The sequence below is a fragment of the Colius striatus genome, chromosome 14, assembly GCF_028858725.1.
Source record: "Colius striatus isolate bColStr4 chromosome 14, bColStr4.1.hap1, whole genome shotgun sequence".
In the NCBI taxonomy this organism is placed as follows: domain Eukaryota; kingdom Metazoa; phylum Chordata; class Aves; order Coliiformes; family Coliidae; genus Colius; species Colius striatus.
Genome location: NC_084772.1, coordinates 16,984,494 through 17,004,538, shown reverse-complemented (window position 1 = coordinate 17,004,538; position 20,045 = coordinate 16,984,494). Strand labels below are relative to the sequence as shown.

The 20,045-nt window shown below is 44.6% G+C and overlaps 1 protein-coding gene across 2 annotated transcripts in view; it reads left to right on the top strand.

The window, feature by feature from the left end:
• The first annotated feature begins 964 nt into the window (after nt 1–964).
• Nucleotides 965–20,045, top strand: part of MAF (MAF bZIP transcription factor) — a 188,498-nt gene continuing 169,417 nt past the window's right edge. For both annotated transcript variants that reach the window (XM_062007185.1, XM_062007184.1), the window contains exons 1-2: nt 965–2,713; nt 13,039–13,112. In XM_062007185.1, coding sequence (XP_061863169.1) covers nt 1,650–2,713; nt 13,039–13,072 — 1,098 coding nt within the window. In that variant the 5' untranslated portion in view covers nt 965–1,649 and the 3' untranslated portion in view covers nt 13,073–13,112. The remainder of the gene's footprint in view (nt 2,714–13,038; nt 13,113–20,045) is intronic.

The following is a 20,045-nucleotide window of genomic DNA, read 5'->3' as shown; positions in this document are numbered from 1 at the left end:
GGGGCCAGAGCCGGGGCCGGGCGGGCAGTTCGGTGGCTGCGGGGGCGACCGCCAGCCCGTCGGCGGGGCCCGTCCCGTCCGGCCCCCGCGGCTCCGTCCGTCCGGGCCGCCTCGCACTGACCTTTCGACGAGAGATGGCGCTGTCGAGGTGCGAACCGAGCGCTCCGCCGCTCCGCGTCCGCCGCCCCCCGGCCCCATCCCCATCCGCCTCCCGGAGAAAAAGGGGGAGGGGGGCTAAAGTAAATACAATTACTTCTAAATGTATTAATTCAATTAGTCCGGGCCAGCAGGCCAAATGCGGCGGCGCTGCAAACTTGCGGAGCTTTCGCACCTCTTGTCAGGGGGGACGGACGGACTGACGGACGCACGGAGGAATCGATGCCCTGTCTCCGTAAAAAAAAATTAACCGGTAACTGCCAGGGGCGCTGCGGGGGAGCGGAGCAGAGCGAGAGACCCGGCCCCGGCTCGGAGCGACATACCCGCGCCTGGCACGGCGGAGCTCCGCGCTACGAGCGGCCGCGCAGCCAGCGCCGCGCTGCCGGTTCCCCGCCGGGGCGCTGCAACCCCCGCCCCCGCCTGGGGGTGCCCGCAGGTGCCCGCGCCGTCCGCCCCGCGGGGCCAGCTCCCGCATCGCCTGCCTCTGAGTACGGCGCCCGCCCGAAGGCGCGCACGGCCGCGGGGAGTGCGGCGGGCCGCGGACCGGCCCGGAGCGACGACCGAGAGGAGCAGGAAGAACGTCCCCCGCAGTGGCCCCGTCCCGCACCCGCTTACCCGGTGAGTCCGGCGGGAGGCGGCGGGCAGGAAGGGGTTAAGCGCTCCCCAGCTGACAGTCAGCTGATGGGGCCCTGATTGACAGCTCCGAAAAGTTTCCTTGTTTCTATACTATTATGCTAATGAGGGCTGGGATGGCGGCAGCCCATTGGTCCGGCCGCAGAGTCAATTTCCCATTTGACGTCAGGAGCGCTATAAAACTCAGCAATGCTTTTAAACTCTCCTCCTGGATGAAACCTTTAAAATATTTTTCATCTTCTTGCTGTAGCTTTGGGGTCGAGGTTTTTCCCCCCCCTCTCTTTTTTTAACTATTACTATTATTATCATTTTGGTTGCGATATTTGATTCTCTTTTTTTTCGTCTTCGCTCTTTTCCCTCCTCCCCCGATGAACCTCTCTTCTCGCTCTGCACTTTGCATGAGAAAGCCCAGAGGAAAGGCACCATGAAGTGTTAAAAATAAGAAAACAAAACAACAACAACAACAACAAATTGACTCGCAACAACACCAGCTAACACTTCCAGCTGCAGTTTGCGAGCTACAAAGGAGAGAGAGAGAGAGAGGAGAGAAAGAGACGGGAGGGAGAGAGGAGGAAAGGAGGAAAAAAAAAAACCCCTTTATGCAAAAGGCGAATAGCGAGAGCCCCTCGCTCTGATGCATCAGCGGCAGCGGAGACTCTGCAAAGGATAACGCGGAGCGGGAGTGAGAGCCGCCGGGGCGAATTGGAGCGGAGGCTGCGAGGGGCCGTGGCGAGAGGCAGAGGCAGGAGAGAGCGGAGCAGAGCTCGCCAAAAATCAAGCTGGCTCACCCGGTGGCAACTCAGAGCAGTCCCCTCGCTCCCGGAGCGCACCCTTTCTGGAGGACTGTCAGCAGCAAAAGGATGGCATCAGAACTGGCAATGAGCAGCTCCGACCTGCCCACCAGTCCCCTGGCCATGGAATATGTTAATGACTTCGATCTGATGAAGTTTGAAGTGAAAAAGGAGCCGGTGGAGACCGATCGCATTATCAGCCAGTGCGGCCGCTTGATCGCCGGGGGATCGCTCTCTTCCACCCCGATGAGCACGCCCTGCAGCTCGGTGCCCCCGTCCCCCAGCTTCTCGGCGCCCAGCCCCGGCTCCGGCACCGACCAGAAGACCCACCTGGAAGACTACTACTGGATGACGGGCTACCCGCAGCAGCTCAACCCGGAGGCGCTGGGCTTCAGCCCCGAGGACGCGGTGGAGGCGCTGATCAACAGCAGCCACCACCCGCTGCCCGGCGCCTTCGATGGCTATGCTAGAGGGCAGCAGCTGGCCGCGGCCGCCGGCGCCGGCGGCTCCGTGCCGGCCGAGGAGATGGGCTCGGCGGCCGCCGTGGTGTCGGCGGTGATCGCCGCGGCGGCGGCGCAGGGCGGCGCGCCCCACTACCACCACCACCACCACCACCCGCACCACGGCGGCGGCGGCGGCGGACACCCCCACGCCGCGGCGCCGGGCAGCGCGCCGCCCTCCTCCGCCTCCTCGGCCGCGGGCTCCGGAGGCGGCGGCGGCGGCGGCGGCGGCGCCGGGGGGCTGCACCACCCGCACCACGGCGGCGGCGGCGGCGGCCTCCACTTCGACGACCGCTTCTCCGACGAGCAGCTGGTGACCATGTCGGTGCGGGAGCTGAACCGGCAGCTGCGGGGCGTCAGCAAGGAAGAGGTGATCCGGCTGAAGCAGAAGAGGAGGACCCTCAAAAACAGGGGCTATGCCCAGTCCTGCCGCTTCAAGAGGGTCCAGCAGCGGCACGTCCTGGAGTCGGAGAAGAACCAGCTGCTGCAGCAAGTGGAGCACCTAAAGCAGGAGATCTCCAGGCTGGTCCGGGAGAGGGACGCCTACAAGGAGAAATACGAGAAGCTGGTCAGCAATGGCTTCAGAGAAAACGGATCCAGCAGCGACAACCCTTCCTCTCCAGAGTTTTTCATGTGAGTTCCCACAGCCTTGCCACCTTAACTAAAAGTTCTCCGTGTGAGTTGTTGTTGGGGGCTTTGCTAGAGCGACAACCCAGCTTGCCACCTTCTAGTACTTTTTTTTATATATATATATATATATATATAAACTCAAAACAATTTTAAAACAAAGTTGGTTTTTTGGGTTGGTTTTTGGTTGGTTGTTGGTTTTGGTTGGTTTTTTTTTTCTTTTTAAGGTGGGCTGGCTCCGTGTTGGCCAACCTAAAGTTCTACATGAGTTTCTTTTCTGTTTATTATTATTATTTTTTTATTTTTTTGTGGGGGCTTGCTGTTGTGGTTGTGGTTTTGGTTTTTGTTTTTGTTTTTTAAATTTAAAAGATCCAAGTCGCCACCAACTCAGTTCTTCATATGAAGCTTGCTCTTTGAAACCTGCCATCCACATTATAGATATATATTTTTAAGTTCATGAGTTGTTTTGTTTTTTCTTTTGAGCTTGCTGTGTCCAAAAAAAAGTCAGATTTTTTTTTTTCTGCCATCCTGAGTTCTTCATATGAGACTTGAGCTTTGCAAAAAGAAAAAATAAAATTAAAAAAATACAAAAAACCCTCAAAACAAAAAAAATATATACAAAAACAATGTGAAGTTTTTAGACTCCAGCTTGCTGAATTCCATCAGTTTTTAGCGTTGTTGTGCAAAACTAGAGATATGCCTAGATCAACCTGCCAAAATCAAGCCTGCATCAACCTTCGGTGTGTTCATGTGAGTTTTGGCCTTAATCTGCCAAACATGAGACTTTAGTCTGCCATTAGAATCCCATACTCATCTCATGCATTACGCTTGCTATTTTGTCTTAGCAACAATGAACTATGTTTCAAAAGACTATGAAAAAGAGACATTATATTAATAAAAAACCCTGCATGCTGGTCATGTATGGTATAATTATTTTTTTTTCTTTTGCTTGGAAATGGACTTTTGGAGACTATTATGGCATGGCATTCATCCTTTTGTTTTATTGCCTCATCACTTTTTTGGGTTGAAAGCAAAAAAGTGCAACCTTTGATCTTCCTCCTCCTCTTCCTCCCCATTAAAGTTTGCATCTGCTCTAAAACTGCTTTGAGTTACTCAAAACTTCAGACTTCCTTTTAAATGCACTGAAGCATTCCCTCTGAGAAAAAAAAAAAAAACCCACAAAAACCTGCCAGAATGGATTTTGATAACCTGATGTGGCAAAAAAAAATATCTGTTAAAAAAGCAGCAACACAAAAAGAACTATGGAAAGATGTTCAAAACCAAAATTTGCATCCCACTTGAGGGGGACACTGAAACCATGCTGTTGCCTAAAACAGTCTAAAAATTAATTTTAAGTGATCTGCCCCATTTTATTTTATTTTATTTTGTTTTTCCTTTTGCATTTGGTCATTGTCAAATGTGGAATGCTCTGGCTTCCTAGTATATAATTTAATTCTAGTTTCTGTCATCTGTTAGCCCAGTTAAAATGTATGCTACAGATAAAGGAATGTTATAGATAAATTGGAAAGAGTTAGGTCTGTTTAGATGTAGATTTCTTTTTTTTTTTAAAGATTGATGCACTAAATTGTTTACTGTCGTGATGTAAAGGGGGGTAGAATTTGCAACGGGACTGTTTTAAAAAGTAGTTTATGCAGCATGTGCTTGCAACTTAAATATAAGTTGGGTATATGTAGTCCTTGCTATACCACTGACTGTATTTGAAAACCAAAGTATTAAAAGGGGGAGGCACCCCTGTTTATATCTATAGGGGTATTTTACATTCAAAATGTATGGGTTGAGGGTTTTTTTTGTTTTATTTTTCTTCAAAATTGAAGTATTTGGGACTGAATTGCACTAAGATATAACCTGCAAGCATCTAATACAAAAAAGACAAACCTTTCGAACCTGTTTAGAACGCTAATACAATTTCTGCAGTTATAAAGATGGCATTACTGCACAGTTTTAAAATGATGCAGATTTTTTTACAGTTGTATTGTGGTGCAGAACTGGATTTTCTGTAACTTCAAAAAAATTCCGCAGTTTTAAAGGCAATAATCAGTAAATTTTATTTTCAGGGACTGATATCCTGTCTTTTAAAAAAAAGAAAAAGAAAAAAATGGAAAGTAAATCTTACCACAATAAATATAAAAAAATCTTGTCAGTTACTTTTTCTTTTACATATTTTGCTGTGCAAAATTGTTTTATATCTTGAGTTACTAACTAACCACGTGTGATGTTCCTATGTGCTTTTCTTTCATTTTCGACTCTATGGTTATATCAAAAGAGAGAATAATCTACAATAATAAACTGCATTTTTTTGATTCCGTACTCAGTTTCTTAGTCTGTAGTTTAAAAGTTCAAGAACTCCAAGAGCAGTACTTCAGCATGCTGCCTGGCAAAGGGCTGATGCTGGTACCTGAGCTGGACTCAATAATATTCAGGAGGGGAGAAGTGAAAAGAATAGCTTCATGGAAAATTGTCACCCGATAGAAGTCAAGTTCTCTCTCAGGTAGATGAAAAACATGAGCTTTCAGGTGCTGCTTCTGACTTCCCACTATTGCAATGAGCTCAGTTTCAGTGACTCAGATCATCCCACCAGGTTTTAGGAGATCTCAAAGGGGAGATCTGCTTAAAAACCTGATGACATGATACAGCCCTGTATTTTGATTGTTTTATGATGGAGTGAAGTGAAAGGGAAGACTTCACATCCTCTTATCATCTGATCCCAGCAAAGCATGCCTGTCTCTAGTAAGAGATGACACCGCATCAGGCTTGGCTTGTCACAGAGCCACTTAACGCTAGATTGAAAGATTTCTTACCATTTGGGTCCATACTGCCTCCTCTTTTTCTTTTCTTTGCTTTTTTTCTCCCTTTCTTCTTTCATTTGCCCTCTGGTCTTCTCTTTTTATATTTTTCCCTTTTCTTTTTCTTTCTGTTTTTTTTTTTGCTACAGGCCTTAGAAAGCCCCGAGTGAACTGAGGAGCAGAGTAAAAAAACCAAAAACTCAAAGGACTTCCTCTAACTTTTGAGTTATTTGTCTTAAACAGGCAATCCAAAGGTTAATGTGCCAGAAATGCTCAGGTCTCTGAGCCCCTCTTCACTACAGTTCCCCATGTCAAAGAGCATTTTGACTCCAAAAGGCTCCTCAAAAAGCCACCTTCCCCGAGAGCCGCGTCCGTTTGCAGAGCCCTCTCCCTCTCTTTGAATGGGATTGTCTGCCCAGTTTATTTGAGATGCAGAGGCCTCTCTGAAGGATGCTCCAGCTGCTCCAGGATGGGGGTTTTATCTCCAGACTCAGGCTCATAAACCCAGCACTTTTTAATTGTCCTTTATATCTCCCTCCACCCTGCTGTTGGTGCAACTTCTTCCCAGCTGCGAGGTCATTCCTCCTGGGTGCTGGTGGCACTGAAAGGAGAAGACCTGTTGCTGTTTCTCTGCCGAGCTGGTCCAGCCCACAGCTTGGGTTGCTGTGTGCTGAGTTCAGGATGCGGCCCTCTGAGCCCCCACTCCCACGGCACCTGCGCCCATGAGATCTGCATCGATGGGCACCAGGTGCTGCTGGAGGTCAACCTGCTCCTGCTGAGGTCCCTGTGGAGGAGTTGGACACCATCGTGAGTGACAGTGGGTGTTGGTGGCCATGGTCCCTGATGCCGATGCTGTGCCTCGCCCTTCCTCGCTGCTGGGGCACCAACCTGCCCTTTGGCATCTGACCTGCTGTTGCACCAGGGTTTGAGTAATGGTTCAAGCTCCAGATTCTGGTTAATTCGAGTTCCATTTTCTGGTTAATGTGTAATCTGTGGGTAAACTGGTTGCTATTGGCCGAGCAGAGAATTATCTCCTCTCATAAAGACAGGGCTGCTTTTTATTTCTTCTCCCACCTTCCCTTCCCTGGCTGAGCCTTTGCTGATGCCCAGGGTTTTTGTGCAGGAGGGTCACTTAAAGGCTTTGCTGCTGCCCTTGCGGAGAGCTCCCAAAGGAGCTCTGCAATAAGGAAGGGAAGGGTCGAGGCCTCTCCTCATTGGGGGGTGCAGCCCCCAAGCCCCTGGAGTAGGACTCACTTCTGCTTCAGCCTCATCCCTTTTGCTGCTCCAGGTTTCCTTGCAGGCCAAGTTAGGAGCAGGCACTAGGATTTCAGAAGTATTGTAAATCATCCGAGTAGTGCAGAGCGAGGGGAGCACTCTGCCTCCTTGAAGTATCTTCTTTCTCAGAGGAAAAATCCCCAAACCCATGACCCTGTTTAAACAGTGATAAGAGAAATCCTTCCTAGAAATAGGCTGAGTGCAAAAGGGAAAATTCCCATCACATACCCAACCTGAGACAGAAGAAAGGCTCTCTCCCAGTTTGGCATTATTACCACATACTGCAATCTTGAATTTCAGCGTGAAACAAACCAACTGCCCAGGTGAAGGGAAAAAAAACCATAGCTGCCTGTTTTAATGTTCACTAAAGCAAAGTGAGTCTTGGGGTTCTCTGTATTAATCATTGCAGGGAAGCGCCCACCTTTGCTGCAGGACTGCTTGCTGAGGACTAATTGGAACCGCTCTGCTCTGAATAACCTACATTCATTAATCACCCCTCGCTTGACTCTGGCCTCAATCCTGCCCCCATTGAGCTCAGAGGTACAATCCCTGGGGATTTCAAAGGGGAGCAGGATCCCACTGTTCACCCGCAGGTACTTCTCTGGCTAAAGCAGGGGGAACGCTGCCTGAGCCGGGCCATCATGTGTTGAAAGGCCTGAGTGGTCTTAATCTCCCCATCACTAACAACATCCTATTTCTCCCATAGACCTATTGTGCTTTCCCATTTATTAACTACATTACAAAGAACTTTCATGTGACCACTACCAGGAGATATGTGCACGGAGAGTGGCCCTGTGCTGGCTGGGAAATGGTGTGCAGGGCAGCTCAGCCCCCTCCTCCCTCCCCATCCCACCTTGCCCTTAAGCCTTTTTTTATTTCCCCCCCCTAAAACGAAACAAAACCTTCTGCCCGACCTCTGAGCTTCTGCTGAGCAGAGTCCAAGAGTATTTTTATGTTTGTGCTGCAGCGTTTTCCCTGCTCGAGAAATGTCATCCTGGAGTGCATCTTTAAAAAAAAAAAAAAGGGGAGAAGAGAGGGAAATATCCCAGTCACACCAGTGTGTATTTATTTCTTGAACAACCTCTCAGCAGTGCTGGTCAGGCGCTGTGTGAGAAGTGCCTGCTTTGCAAACAGAGCGCTGAGAGCTTCTCTTTATTAGAAAGTCTTCTTCACCCTTTTAAACCAAAAACGCCTGAGCTGAATCAAAATGCCACTCGAAAACTACCCCCACACGAAATGTGGCAGCAAATTTTTAGTTTAAAAAATCAACTTTCCCAGGTCTTTTTTTTTTCCCCTTTCCTTTTCTTTCCGAAAGCTTTTGCGCAGCTGTTTCCTCCCCCTCCCTCGGCGGAGTGTGTAGGAAGTTCTTGATCTAGAATCATTCATAATTTTAATACCAATTTCTATTTGACATAACATACTAATATCAGATAGTGTAGCTGCTTCCTGGATTTAGGGAGGAAATGATGCATATATCAGAATTATCTGCTCAGATGCCAGAACTACATTGGTGTCATTTAAGCATGTGCTGCATTGAAAGGAAATCCTCTATATTTATTACTCCGATCATCAGATGAGCTAAATGGACCCACTGTTTCTGACACCTGTTCAGATGGCTGAATTCAAAATTTCACACAGAAAAAACCCCCAAATCAATTCCACATATTTCAATGTGAAGAATTAAGATTTTAAAAATAAATAAATAAACTTTCTTCCCTCTCTCTTTCCGAATCACTGTGTTGTGAGTGGCTGCCATGAGGCTTGGGCATTCCAGGGGTAGCTATGGAGAGTGGGATAGATTTTGTTTGCTCAGCCAGGACAGAAAACAATCCTGCTTGTACACACACACTCGAGCTGTCTGTAGTCAAATGCTTAAGATATTTGTTTTAAGTGCAGATCTTGGTATGAATAACATGAGATAGCACACCGCAGGACATGGCAGAGGTGAGCGGCTGTTGAGAGAATTCATCTGAATTTTCAGGAGGGAGCAGAGCACTCGTACCACTTCACACTTTTAAGGCTCCTCTGATGATTTTTTGGGGGGCACAGCAGATACAAATCAATAGATTAAAATACTGTACACTCTGCCGCATCTAATTCTTGACTGCCTGAAATTGTGGGGGAGGACCGAGAATAACATTTGTCACTCTCTGAGAGCTGAGTGCATTCAGATTTGTGAGCTCTAAGCCAACACGATGCAAAAATAGTCCAGGATGTGACTTAACTTTTCAAGTGAAAAGCAAAAGGCCAGGGATCAGTGAGGCTGGAGCTGCATGTACCAGCAGATAGCAGCCCCAGCTCCAGCCCCATCTATCTGCCACCCTATCAAGTTGACCCGGCACAGCGTGATAACGTCTCAGTGCCCCTGATGCAAGTCACCCATATCTTACTGCTCTCTGAAACGATAATTTGCTTTCACTGTTTCTGTACCCACTTTTTTTTTTCTCCTTGAAGTCTAGCTTTCAAACCCAAGCCACTTCCAACACAGCAGCAAAGTGTGCAGGCCTGTAGTCGTGGTGCAGTGAGTTACGGGGATGGAGCTCTCACTGCCTCTCTCCTTGTTTAGGTTAAAGCCCTGTGGACTTTGTGACATGATTTCCTTTGCCTCTTAAAAATATATATATATATTTTTTAATTCATCTCTACGAGGTGTCTTCCATGGAGGGAATCACAACCAGAGCAGAAGTTTGCTAGAACTGGTGTTTCTATACCACGCAGTAAAAAAAACCCAACCACCCAGCAAACAACAAACCGAGCAGTGTCTTTAAGTTTCCAGCGGGGGTAGGGCACGGAGCGTCCCTGGTTGCAGCTCTCAATTGTTAATTCATAAAGAAGCACAGTCCTGAAAAATGTTCTCAGCAGCTTGTCCCCCCATTAAAGCAGAAATGTCAGTGACTGCGGATGGAGGCGTGAAGGCTCAACACCCTATTTCAGCGCAAGTTCTGGCATCTCCTTACCCCTCATCCCTTAGTTTTGCGAGTTAAAGTGGCGTGTCCCCGCGGGCGGCGGGGTGCCGGCGGGAGCGGATTGCCGGGCATCACCGGGGCACACGGTTTGTTTCTCCGCTGCCCGCCCGGCACCTGCCTCGGTCAGCGGAGAGACGCACATTTGGGGAGAATTCTGGCACGGATTCTTAAACCAGCCAGGCTGGTTAAAATAAGCCAGGTCGGGGAGAGAGTGTCCGTGTAAAGGTGTAAAGGCTCCCTCTTCTCCCGACGAGCTCTCCATCACCGGAGCGCGTTCCAGGGGAGCGGGGGAATGGAGGTGCTCACATACACGCACACCCTTCCCGGGCCGGGGGATGATGGTGCTCACATACACACACATTATCTCGGACGGGGGGGGGGATGGAAGTGCTCACACACACGGTCCGGAGGGCCCATCACAGCCAGGTGCGGGGGGAGGACGGGGAGAGGCGGGGGGGCGGACAGGGACCCGGGAGGGACGGGAAGGGTGAGGGCAGCATCCTTTGCTTGTTTGTTTGCTTGTTTGTCTGTTTCTAAATTCAATTCCCGGAACAAAAAGAGAGTCTGTGCGTAACTAAAGGATCCGTCCATGCGCCCCAAGCTTAGCTCCGTGTGTCACCCAGGCGGCTGCAGCAGGCTGACCGACCCCCTAGGTATGTTCCCAGAGCACTTCCCCATTATTTTGTTCATAGTCCTTTTCTTTTCTTTTCTTTTCTTTTCTTTTCTTTTCTTTTCTTTTCTTTTCTTTTCTTTTCTTTTCTTTTCTTTTCTTTTCTTTTCTTTTCTTTTCTTTTCTTTTCTTTTCTTTTCTTTTCTTTTCTTTTCTTTTCTTTTCTTTTCTCTTTTATTTCTTAATTGTCTCTTTCATTTTTTCCTCTTTTACTCCATTTTTCCTTCTTTTCCTGTGTTTTGCCTTTTCTTTTCTTCTTCTTAAGATTCTCCCTTTTCCATCCTCTTCTTTTTCTTTCCTTTTTTTTCTTTTCACCTGTGCTCACACAGAGACTAGTCTATACCCCAGTGCAATCAAAGTGAGTTTATTTAATGACATTTTGGATCAGGCCCTGAGATCTCTGCAGGGAGCAAGACTGTGGGGGAAGGGCAGGATTTATATTTCATGGCTTTTAAAGAATCTGAAGTATGGAGAGCGGCACTTTCTGAGGCTGAGTCCATGTGGATGTATCTCACAATGTGTACGTGATTAAGCTTAAAGCTTTTTTCAATCAGAAAGCCAACAGATTCATTTTCCTGCAGCCTGAGCCCTGCTTCTCCAATTTTGAAACAAAAGTTCTTCCCAAGGCCTTGGCAGTGGACTGTCATGACGCTAATAGGGATAGAGATAGGGGCAGTTTTATTTGTTGGTATCAGCTTCTACCGCTGTGGTTTCTCCACTGCAAACAACCCCTGCTCCTTCAAGCACTTGGAGCTGTTGCAGTAAAATGTTAGTGACAATTAAAATGAGCCTAAAAGTGAACGAAACAAGACCTAGTATTCCCCCTCCCCGCCTTGCTTCCAAATTCCCTGCTGAAAGCATTTTATTATGTAGGAAGAGACGCTGGAGCCTGCAATGCAATTCAGTGTTTTGTGGTGTGGGATGAACAGATTTTCCTTTCTGTAGGGTTTCCTCTTGCAAAGTCATTGTAGAGGAGGGAATACTGTAAGATTAAATCTGGTTAAAATACTATATTCATGTCACACCAGATACGGTCTCCAGACTGTGCACAGTCTTTCGGTTTCCTTTATTGTGAAATCCTTTTAAAATAGCACAGTATAGAGTAGAAAACTTATTGAAGTACAACTCTCTTGCACCAGCCCTGTCAGATAAAATGAAGGAAAGTGATCAGCCTTCTTAAATTAATAAATCTGCTTAGTGTCTCTGGCTGCCTTCATGCTGTCTTTACTTTCTTTGACTCTTTCCTTATTAATAAACTGATAGTTAAATAAAGCCACTAAATGAATCAGTGTGCCTTGCTGGTGAAAGCAGGTTGTTGCCATCCTGTTTCAGGTCTCTTGTGATGTGGCTGAATGGTTGTGGTTTTAGAGCAAGGATGGCCACAGCAAAGGCTGCTAAAAGCAGGCTGACCACATCATCTTCTGGATGCTCTTCAGGTGTGAGGCTTCAGTACCTATTTCTCCCTGCCCCATGCATTAGTAACTGGATGGATTCACCAATGAGCATGAAAGCAGAGGGAAATGACACTGAGTCTATGGGAGTCATTTGCTTTAAGAGATCCTGGGCCAGGTGCCAGGTATTGCATTTAAGGAAACACTGTCGCCTTCGGAAAGGAAAGGAAAGGAAAGGAAAGGAAAGGAAAGGAAAGGAAAGGAAAGGAAAGGAAAGGAAAGGAAAGGAAAGGAAAGGAAAGGAAACATTGCTTTCAGTGGCATGTGGAGACTATTTCAATGCAGCTGTCCCACCTTTGGGTGAGATGTGTGAGAGAGATCACCAAATGGACTTTTGTTTTCAAAGCTGCAGAGCTGATCTGGACTCAATGCTGGAAAAGCAGCACTAGTTTGTCTTGCTTTTCTTTTTTAATTCAAAGCGATCTGACTTGTGTTTTATTCTTGCTCTGATTATGCTGTGCAGTTACAACAATGGATGGAGCTGAAGCATTCCTGCAGGCAGTTTATAGAAAATATATGTATATGCCTGTGTATACACACTCAGGGAGAGAGAGTTAACTCTAAGGGACTCAACAAAACACCCATATTTAAGAAAAGGGGATTGACTCACTGACTTATCTCACTTATTGTGCAAAGATTCACTCCACATTGAATTTTTTTTAAATTAGATTTTAAATATGTGTTGACAGGAGGGATCCATATAGTGTGAGTAACTGCAGGGAGAAGTGACAGCTCTGCTTTGCTATTAAGCTACTGTCTGGAAAATAATGGAGTGTGTACAAAAATTGATTATTATTTTGCCAATTACATTACTGCAGCTAATAACAATCATTAAGAAAGAAATACAGATAGCTACATGCTTTCAGGTCTTAGAAGCTGAGGAGAGGCAAAAATATATGGTTTTAAGTTAATTTGTCTGTAAGTCTCTTGTTATTAACATCAAGTATAGACCAGATGTGTGAGCTAGAACTGTTTCATTTAAAACTCTGTTAATTTCTTCTTCCTTCACTCAAGGTTAATAAACAGTACAAGAGGCTTTCTAAATTTAATTTAGGATTTGAATAGAAAAGGTCCTATTCTGTACCATAGTGACATGACAGACATGCTTTATAGTGTTTAAAATTCCTTTTAATAATGGTTTGTTTTCATCTATTTACTAAATTAGGTACCCGAGAGAATCATCTACAACGGTGATGTGAGAATCCCTGGTACCTGTGGTCAAAAATAAATAAAAAAAAGGTATGTGTTCATTTTCAGTAGCAATTTGACATATTTCAGCAGGGGTGGTAATTTCACTGCTTTGTTTTCTGCTGCTAAGACAGTGCTTTCTGGTCTAGCCCTGGGGAGCCGATGGCAGTCCGTGGTGCAGTTTCCCAGGCTTTCGGATGAGGCTGACTTTCAGGTGCCTACATGAACCACTTGCAATGATGGGGCTTTGTACTTTTGTCAGACAGGCAGCTCTCCTGTGTCCCACAACTCATATATAATCCTTTGCAAATGTTTTCTTTCTTTTTCTTCAAATGCTAGCGTACAGACATCAGCTACGGGGATTAAGGATGGGTCTTCTGAAGATCTCCCTCAGATCTCGATGAAAATCATGAGTCTGTGTTAGACGCCTTCTGTACTTAGAAATTACAATAGAGTTTAATTCACAGTGCTGCTTTCCTCTGGAAATTTGTGTTCATTCAGTCTGTCAACATTGACTAAAAAATACACCACTAATGAAAATGTGGGAATTAAACTTTCATTGCCTTCCCCTGCTAGACTCAAACAGGCACTTTATTTTTTTCTATGGAATCTGATTTTTATTGACCTTGACTATAAAAAATACTAAGTGGCTTAAATGAGCACCAAAGTTGCAATGAAAGATTCCTGGGTGAATTTTTTTTTTATGAAACCTCCCATTTTAGGTAAGAACACAGGCTGCCGTGCAGCCTGCTGCACACCAATCGACACTTAACGTGCTGTTAGAAAACAGTTGAATTTTATTGCCTCCTGGAATCAAGCTTGTTTTGCTCTTTATTATTTGTTAATTTTTATTATTTCAAATTGGAGTGAGGGTGGGGAAGACGTCATTGACACTCCACACTTAAAAGCACTGAGAGGAGTTTGTGTGAAGGCTGTGAGAACAGTTTTCTCAAGGAGCTCCAGAAAATGTTCATTTTAAGCCTGATGCTCCTCTCACTTCCCCGAGGAACACCCTGGGTAGGGTTTTGCCCGCAATACATGGAGGCTTTTTATTGTGTTTCACCACTATAAATTAGAGAGAAGCCAGACCACTTGGGTTTTTTTGAGAACTTAAAGTGCAATATGCTTTTTGCAAGAACAGAGCCAAGTCGTGATTCAGCTGAGGTAAATACATTAGGTATGTATTTTAATTGCAATGGTGCAGCATGTGGTCCATCACCTTGTTCCTAATTTCAATAACCCTACAGAAACTCTTCAGTGATCCCTGTAATTTATATATATGACCATTAGATTTATATAAATGATATACATTCTTGATGTCCATATAATAAAAAAGCAAAAGCCTTTTTTCCTGATGGGCACTTGTGATCCCAGGATCTGTTTAGCCTACTGCTCTTTAGGACAATTCTTTGTGATTATGCTTTCACATATTATAGGAAAAAAAAACCCCAAAACCAGCAAATCTGTTACTTCTAAGCAAATAACTCTTGGGGCTCAGAAGAGTTAACAAACTTTTATGGCAAGGTTCAGACAGTTCTGACCCCTATGGTAATATTTCATCTAAGGTTACTGTTGGGAGAGAAATCAAATTTCAGCTGTGAACATGATTGACAGGTGAAAGTAAGAGAGAGAAAGACATCTGGTCAGATGGGGAATTTGGGAAGGAGAAGGACAATTCAGGGAAGTGTCTCTGTGATATTAGGAATAATAAGCTTAGATATGAAAACTCCAACCCTCCACGCTGTCTGGAGGTGCACTCACTTGATATTCATGGAGGTGGCTTGGTTGAGGGAATTTAAGACCGTACATTTATAGTAGTGGACAATAGTCTCTGTGGTCTCACTTACTAACTTAACTCCTTTGAAGGAATTATGTTATTTCTGGCATCCTTTCAGCGTTTGGAGGAAATTCATTTTATGAGTGTGAGTGGAATATTTGGTGATTGCTGGTTAAGAGGTTCTCACCGTGATGTCTCTGGTGGGTGAGATGGCAGCAGGGCCCAAGGAGGGCTGTTGCTGGTGTTGCTCAGTGCCCTTGAGCCTGGGGAGATTGCTGGGAACTGTCAGAGTAGGCACTGCACGATGAAATTTGTGTTTCTGCAATACACTGGTATACCAATATCAGAATTAGTTGCCATCCCATAAAATACCACCGAGGGTACATTGTGGTACTGTACAAGGCAACTGTTATTTTGCAAGGGCCATGGGTTGGCCTGTTCTATTTCCTAGAAGCTCTGGTGAACGTCCCCCACACTATGTACATAACCTCAGGTGTATTTTACCCTACCTCAGTGTATTTAGTTTGGTGCAGAAGAGCTTTTCCACCCTCTAATATCAGGGAACCAATAGGAACAAAATATCGCTCTAATTATTTCCCGATCAGCATGATGATGTTGGAAAGTAGAATTTAGCTCTGACATAAAAAAACACCTGTAGCCAGGCTTTCTCTTAAAAACAAAGTGAGAAGAAAAAAAAAAATCTGCTTTTTTTTTGTCACTGTGTGTAACACTTCATGTTTCAGTTTTCAAAGAGGCTCTGAAGGACTTTTTTAGAGCTCCAAGGGCAGGATGCGGCAATGATGGCCTCTGGAATATAAACTGCATCCTACCTACATCTCAGGTGAGAAGAAAGGTCCTGGATGGGCTCCTGGCCCCACTGTAGACTTTAATGGTTAAATCACCATCAAATTCCTGGGGTCCACATTTCCACCAGAAAGGCAATGCCTACAGGAGAGGTTGTACTAATAATAAGCAAAATCTGAACTCACATGGTGGTAGCTGGCTGTGAGTTTGTTCCCTGGATGAATGTTCTTATTTGGGAGGAAGGGTGGATTGCTCACCCACTCCTTGCCCCCAGTATAGCTTAAGCTGCTTTCAAAAGAAAATAAATTAGCTAGGAAAACCCACTCTAACTCGAGTAGGATTGTCCACCCAGGGAACGGATAGCACTGCGGTATAGTTTACTACATAATTTCCCCATATGGATGAGCCTTAAGACTAAGGGGAGAATAAGGAGCAGTAAAGAACAGAAATATATTTTCTGTTCCTTTTCCAGTTTACCTCTAAGACCTTTCACACAGGGGAAATCATGGCACTCTTAAAGTATACATTTACTTACTTTTCGCTGCTATTTCTGCATTCTCACATGCATTTTTAAAAGAGATTTGTGTTTTGTGCGAGACCTTTTGCATCCTCATACTGTTCACGGGTATTTTTGATGTGCAGTCAAGTCAGACTGTTGTTTGTGACATCGTTTTTCTTCTCATGGCAATGGCCTGTGATGTCAAACCACCCCGACTTCACTGTAAATACACCTCATCACCTAAGTTTTATTCTCAGGCCATACATTGGATAAGATGGAAAATTAAAGCTCAGAACTGTAAAAGCAATTTAATTTCTTTGTATACCAGCGAGTTATTTTTAACTTTCTGTTGTTGAATTAGCACTCCCTATAAAATGTCTTTATTTTCCAAAGCTGATATCAGGATAAATTCCGTGAAATATTATTGGCAAGTTTCCCACTGCAGTCAATGGGAGCCTTGTCTGTATTTTTCAAACAGATGTGCTATATTAAATCTAAATGAGAATCTTCTATTTTAAATAGGATGCAATATGTTATTTTTTATTAAAAAATGGATAGTAACCTCTCCCCCTTCCTTTCCTCTCCCCAAACATATTTTGTACAATTTTACGTGTCACTTTTACGTAGGTTAAGAAATGTTCTCAAGTATTTCAGAGCAGCACAATTTCACTGTCTCAAGCTCCTTTCCAGCTCATTTCTGTGACTTTGAAATATGAAAACATCCCGAGTCTTTGTGAGCAAAGAGAAAGTACGTGCTATATGTGTCAGCTTTTATTCCCCCCCAAATTCTTGGCAAAATCAATTTAATAGTTTTCTCTGTGTTTAGAATAAGCTCTAAAATATTTTCCAGTGCTGTTGTTTAGTTCTAATAGAGGATTGTAAGTTAAGTGCTAAAAAAATATAGAAATATTTTTAACATCTCTTCTGGGCTTTCTAATTTGTGCCACTTACCAAATGATTCACACTGTACCAAAATACAGGAGATTGATGAGACAGGAAAAGTACTGATTTAACATCCCACATATAAAATTACTTCTCAGGCTTCCACATATAGTCCCGATGTTTAGAGAGTGAAGAAGCTGAGAGTTGGGAGTTACAGTCTGACTCACTTGTGAGACTTTGACCCAGTTATTTGAATCTAGATTCAGCAAAATACTGAAGCACTTTAAATTTGTTATCTTAGGTTTCTTCTAAAGGTCTGTTACTGTTGATCTCTCAATATCTCAGTTTACAGTTAGAAACCTAGATAATTAATTTTTACCTTCTAGGCTTCTGTAGGAGTTAAAAAACAGCTGTAATGTTCCTTGAAGCCTTTTAATGAAGCTGGTGTACTTGTCATTCACCTTAGTTCATACCCTAGGATGGGAAATCACTGGTGTTGCCCAAGTCCCATGCACCATTTCTGCTGGGATGAGATTTAGTCTCCACCATTACAAAGACTGGGTGCTTTGGGAGTTGGTAATCTTCTGAATGCCACATAGCTTAGCTTTACCTAGATTTTGAATGAGTCAAAACATAAGTAAATCACGGCTCAGTTATGTGCCCCTTCTCTCTCTTAAACACGATGTAACTTTAATACCTATATACACACATGTATAGAATAACTCTTGTGCACCTGCAAGAAATGTAGAGGTCACACTGCCCTTGTAATTCCTCCCTTTGCTGCCATTACCTTTATTTCCCAAGGTTCGAGCCATTATCATTCAGCAGTTGTGCAGATTCTCTTTTCTTCCGTCCCCAAATTATTATTGTTTTCCTCCTACCTTCTACCCCTCCCGGTCTGTAATGGAGTCCTCAGCTGTAAATTTGCTAACCATAAGGGTTTTTGCTTGAAATGTTTTGAAAAGGCCGTGGGAAGAAGAAGAAAAGGGGAAAAAAAAGCCGATGAACAACACGCTGTGCCATGCTCCGGCATTGCACTTCTACGGGAAAGATAATAAAGATATTAGCACTCATATAATTTCAGATAGGAAATGAAACCAGACATGAAAGAAACACTAGCTCCAGCTGTTGAGTGGGAATCAAACTAGCTATGGGAATTACAGGTACTGTCACCGGAGACAGCCTGACTTCTGAGAAATGACCTCAGGTGTAGGAGCTTGCTGTGGCCCCTTGCAGATATTAACACCTAATTAACAATCTGTGAGAGCATCCTACATCTTAATCACCAGTGAGGTGAGAATGACAATCACAAGGAGGAGAAGGAGAAGGGAAATGGTAATTTTTCCTCTGCACGCATCATCTAATAACCATGGTTATTCAGATGCAGCTAAACGCGATTTCCTTTTAGTCATTTCTGTCTATTGGAAGGCACAGTAAGTTCATTTGCTAGCAGGTAGGTAGTGGAGGTGAGAATTGAATTGATCTGAGATACTCTGAAAAATTGACCCTGAGGTCATTCCTAGTTTAAATTGGGAAGTAACGCTGAGCTTATGTCTTCCCTTTCTTCTCTCCTCTCTCCCTACTCCCCCTCTCTTTGTGTTTCCAGGCATGTTAGTCTGTACTGTGTAATTATTTAAACATACTCTGATGGTGGGGAACCTCGTTCCCTCAAAGTTAATCAAAATAAAGAGAGCTTTTGTTAGTTGTGATAGGTAATTAAATAGCTGGCTTCGTGTTGTGCAGAGGCATTGTGCTGGGTTATTGACATCCCAGAGCCGGGCTGCCCAGCCCTTCTGCATGCACACCAGCCCTCCAAAGCCACTGAGATTAAGGCTCAGGCTAAATTAAGGAAAAATGGTGTGAAGCCATGTAAATGATTAACGAGGCCAAGCTGTAAAGGAGAGGAGTGCATGGCAGTGTATCCCACCTGCCTCAGAGGAAGGTCTGTTTCCCTGGGGAGGGGTGGGCATTTTAAAGAGGACAAAACCATGCGCTGCATTTCCCCATCGTGCTTGTGATTTTTTTGGAAGTGGCTTTAGCCACAAAGTGTGGATGGGAACAACCTATTTACCCAATTTCATCTCCTGCATAGACACTTAGGGCCAAATTCTGCTCCAAATTACCTGGTGTAAATGCTCAGGAGTGTGGGAGAGCTGATGGAGAGGCTCTGGGCTTAGACCAGTGCCAGAGGGCTGGTGCCAGTAAAAAGCAAGTAAGAAAATAAATCAAAGGCCAGCTTTGCTGTCCCACCAAAGCCAAGGCAAAGCCTCCCTGCACTCCATGGTGATTCTCCAGCTTACCTCTGTATCACTTGGACAGGATCCGATGGAGTTTTTATGTAATGCCTTTTAATGGATGCTTTTATGTGCACTTCCAAACAGCTTCCACTTTCAAACAGCTTTATGATAGAGTTAAAACGAGAGGCAGGCAGGGAGCAAGGAATACATACGTATGTACATCTTGTAGACTTAATTCTGCATCGCCTCTACCCGCAGCACTCCCTTGCCGTGCTCAGTAACAATCTCTTTCCACATCACTTGGACCCAAATTATATTCCAATCAGGACAGAATGGCAAAGTGAAGACAGCATGATATTAACCACTCAGCTTCCATGGAAACTCCCATCATTTTCTTTCCCATGACAAGAGATAACCTCTATGTTTTCTGTTACACTCACTTCTTCAACTCCTTCAGCTTTGTTTTCACGTGTTGGCCTTGCACTAAAAAATATAACTTGACATCTTGTGTCTTCTCAGCTAAAAAGGTATAAATTCCTGGACTTCATGTCAGCTGTACCCAGATCAAAGGCAAGAAACATAAAAGTTGACATATATTATTTATTTCGTGGTTTACATCAATGGTGTTTCTCTCTACCCTTTTTTGTTGTTATTGCTGATGTTTTGCCCATAATGTTGTGCTCACTTCTCAAAAGTGTTTGTCCCCTACAGACAAATATTCATATTCATGTAATCCATCAGCAGTTAACAAATGCCAGCTCATTTTGGCATTTCCCGCACACCCA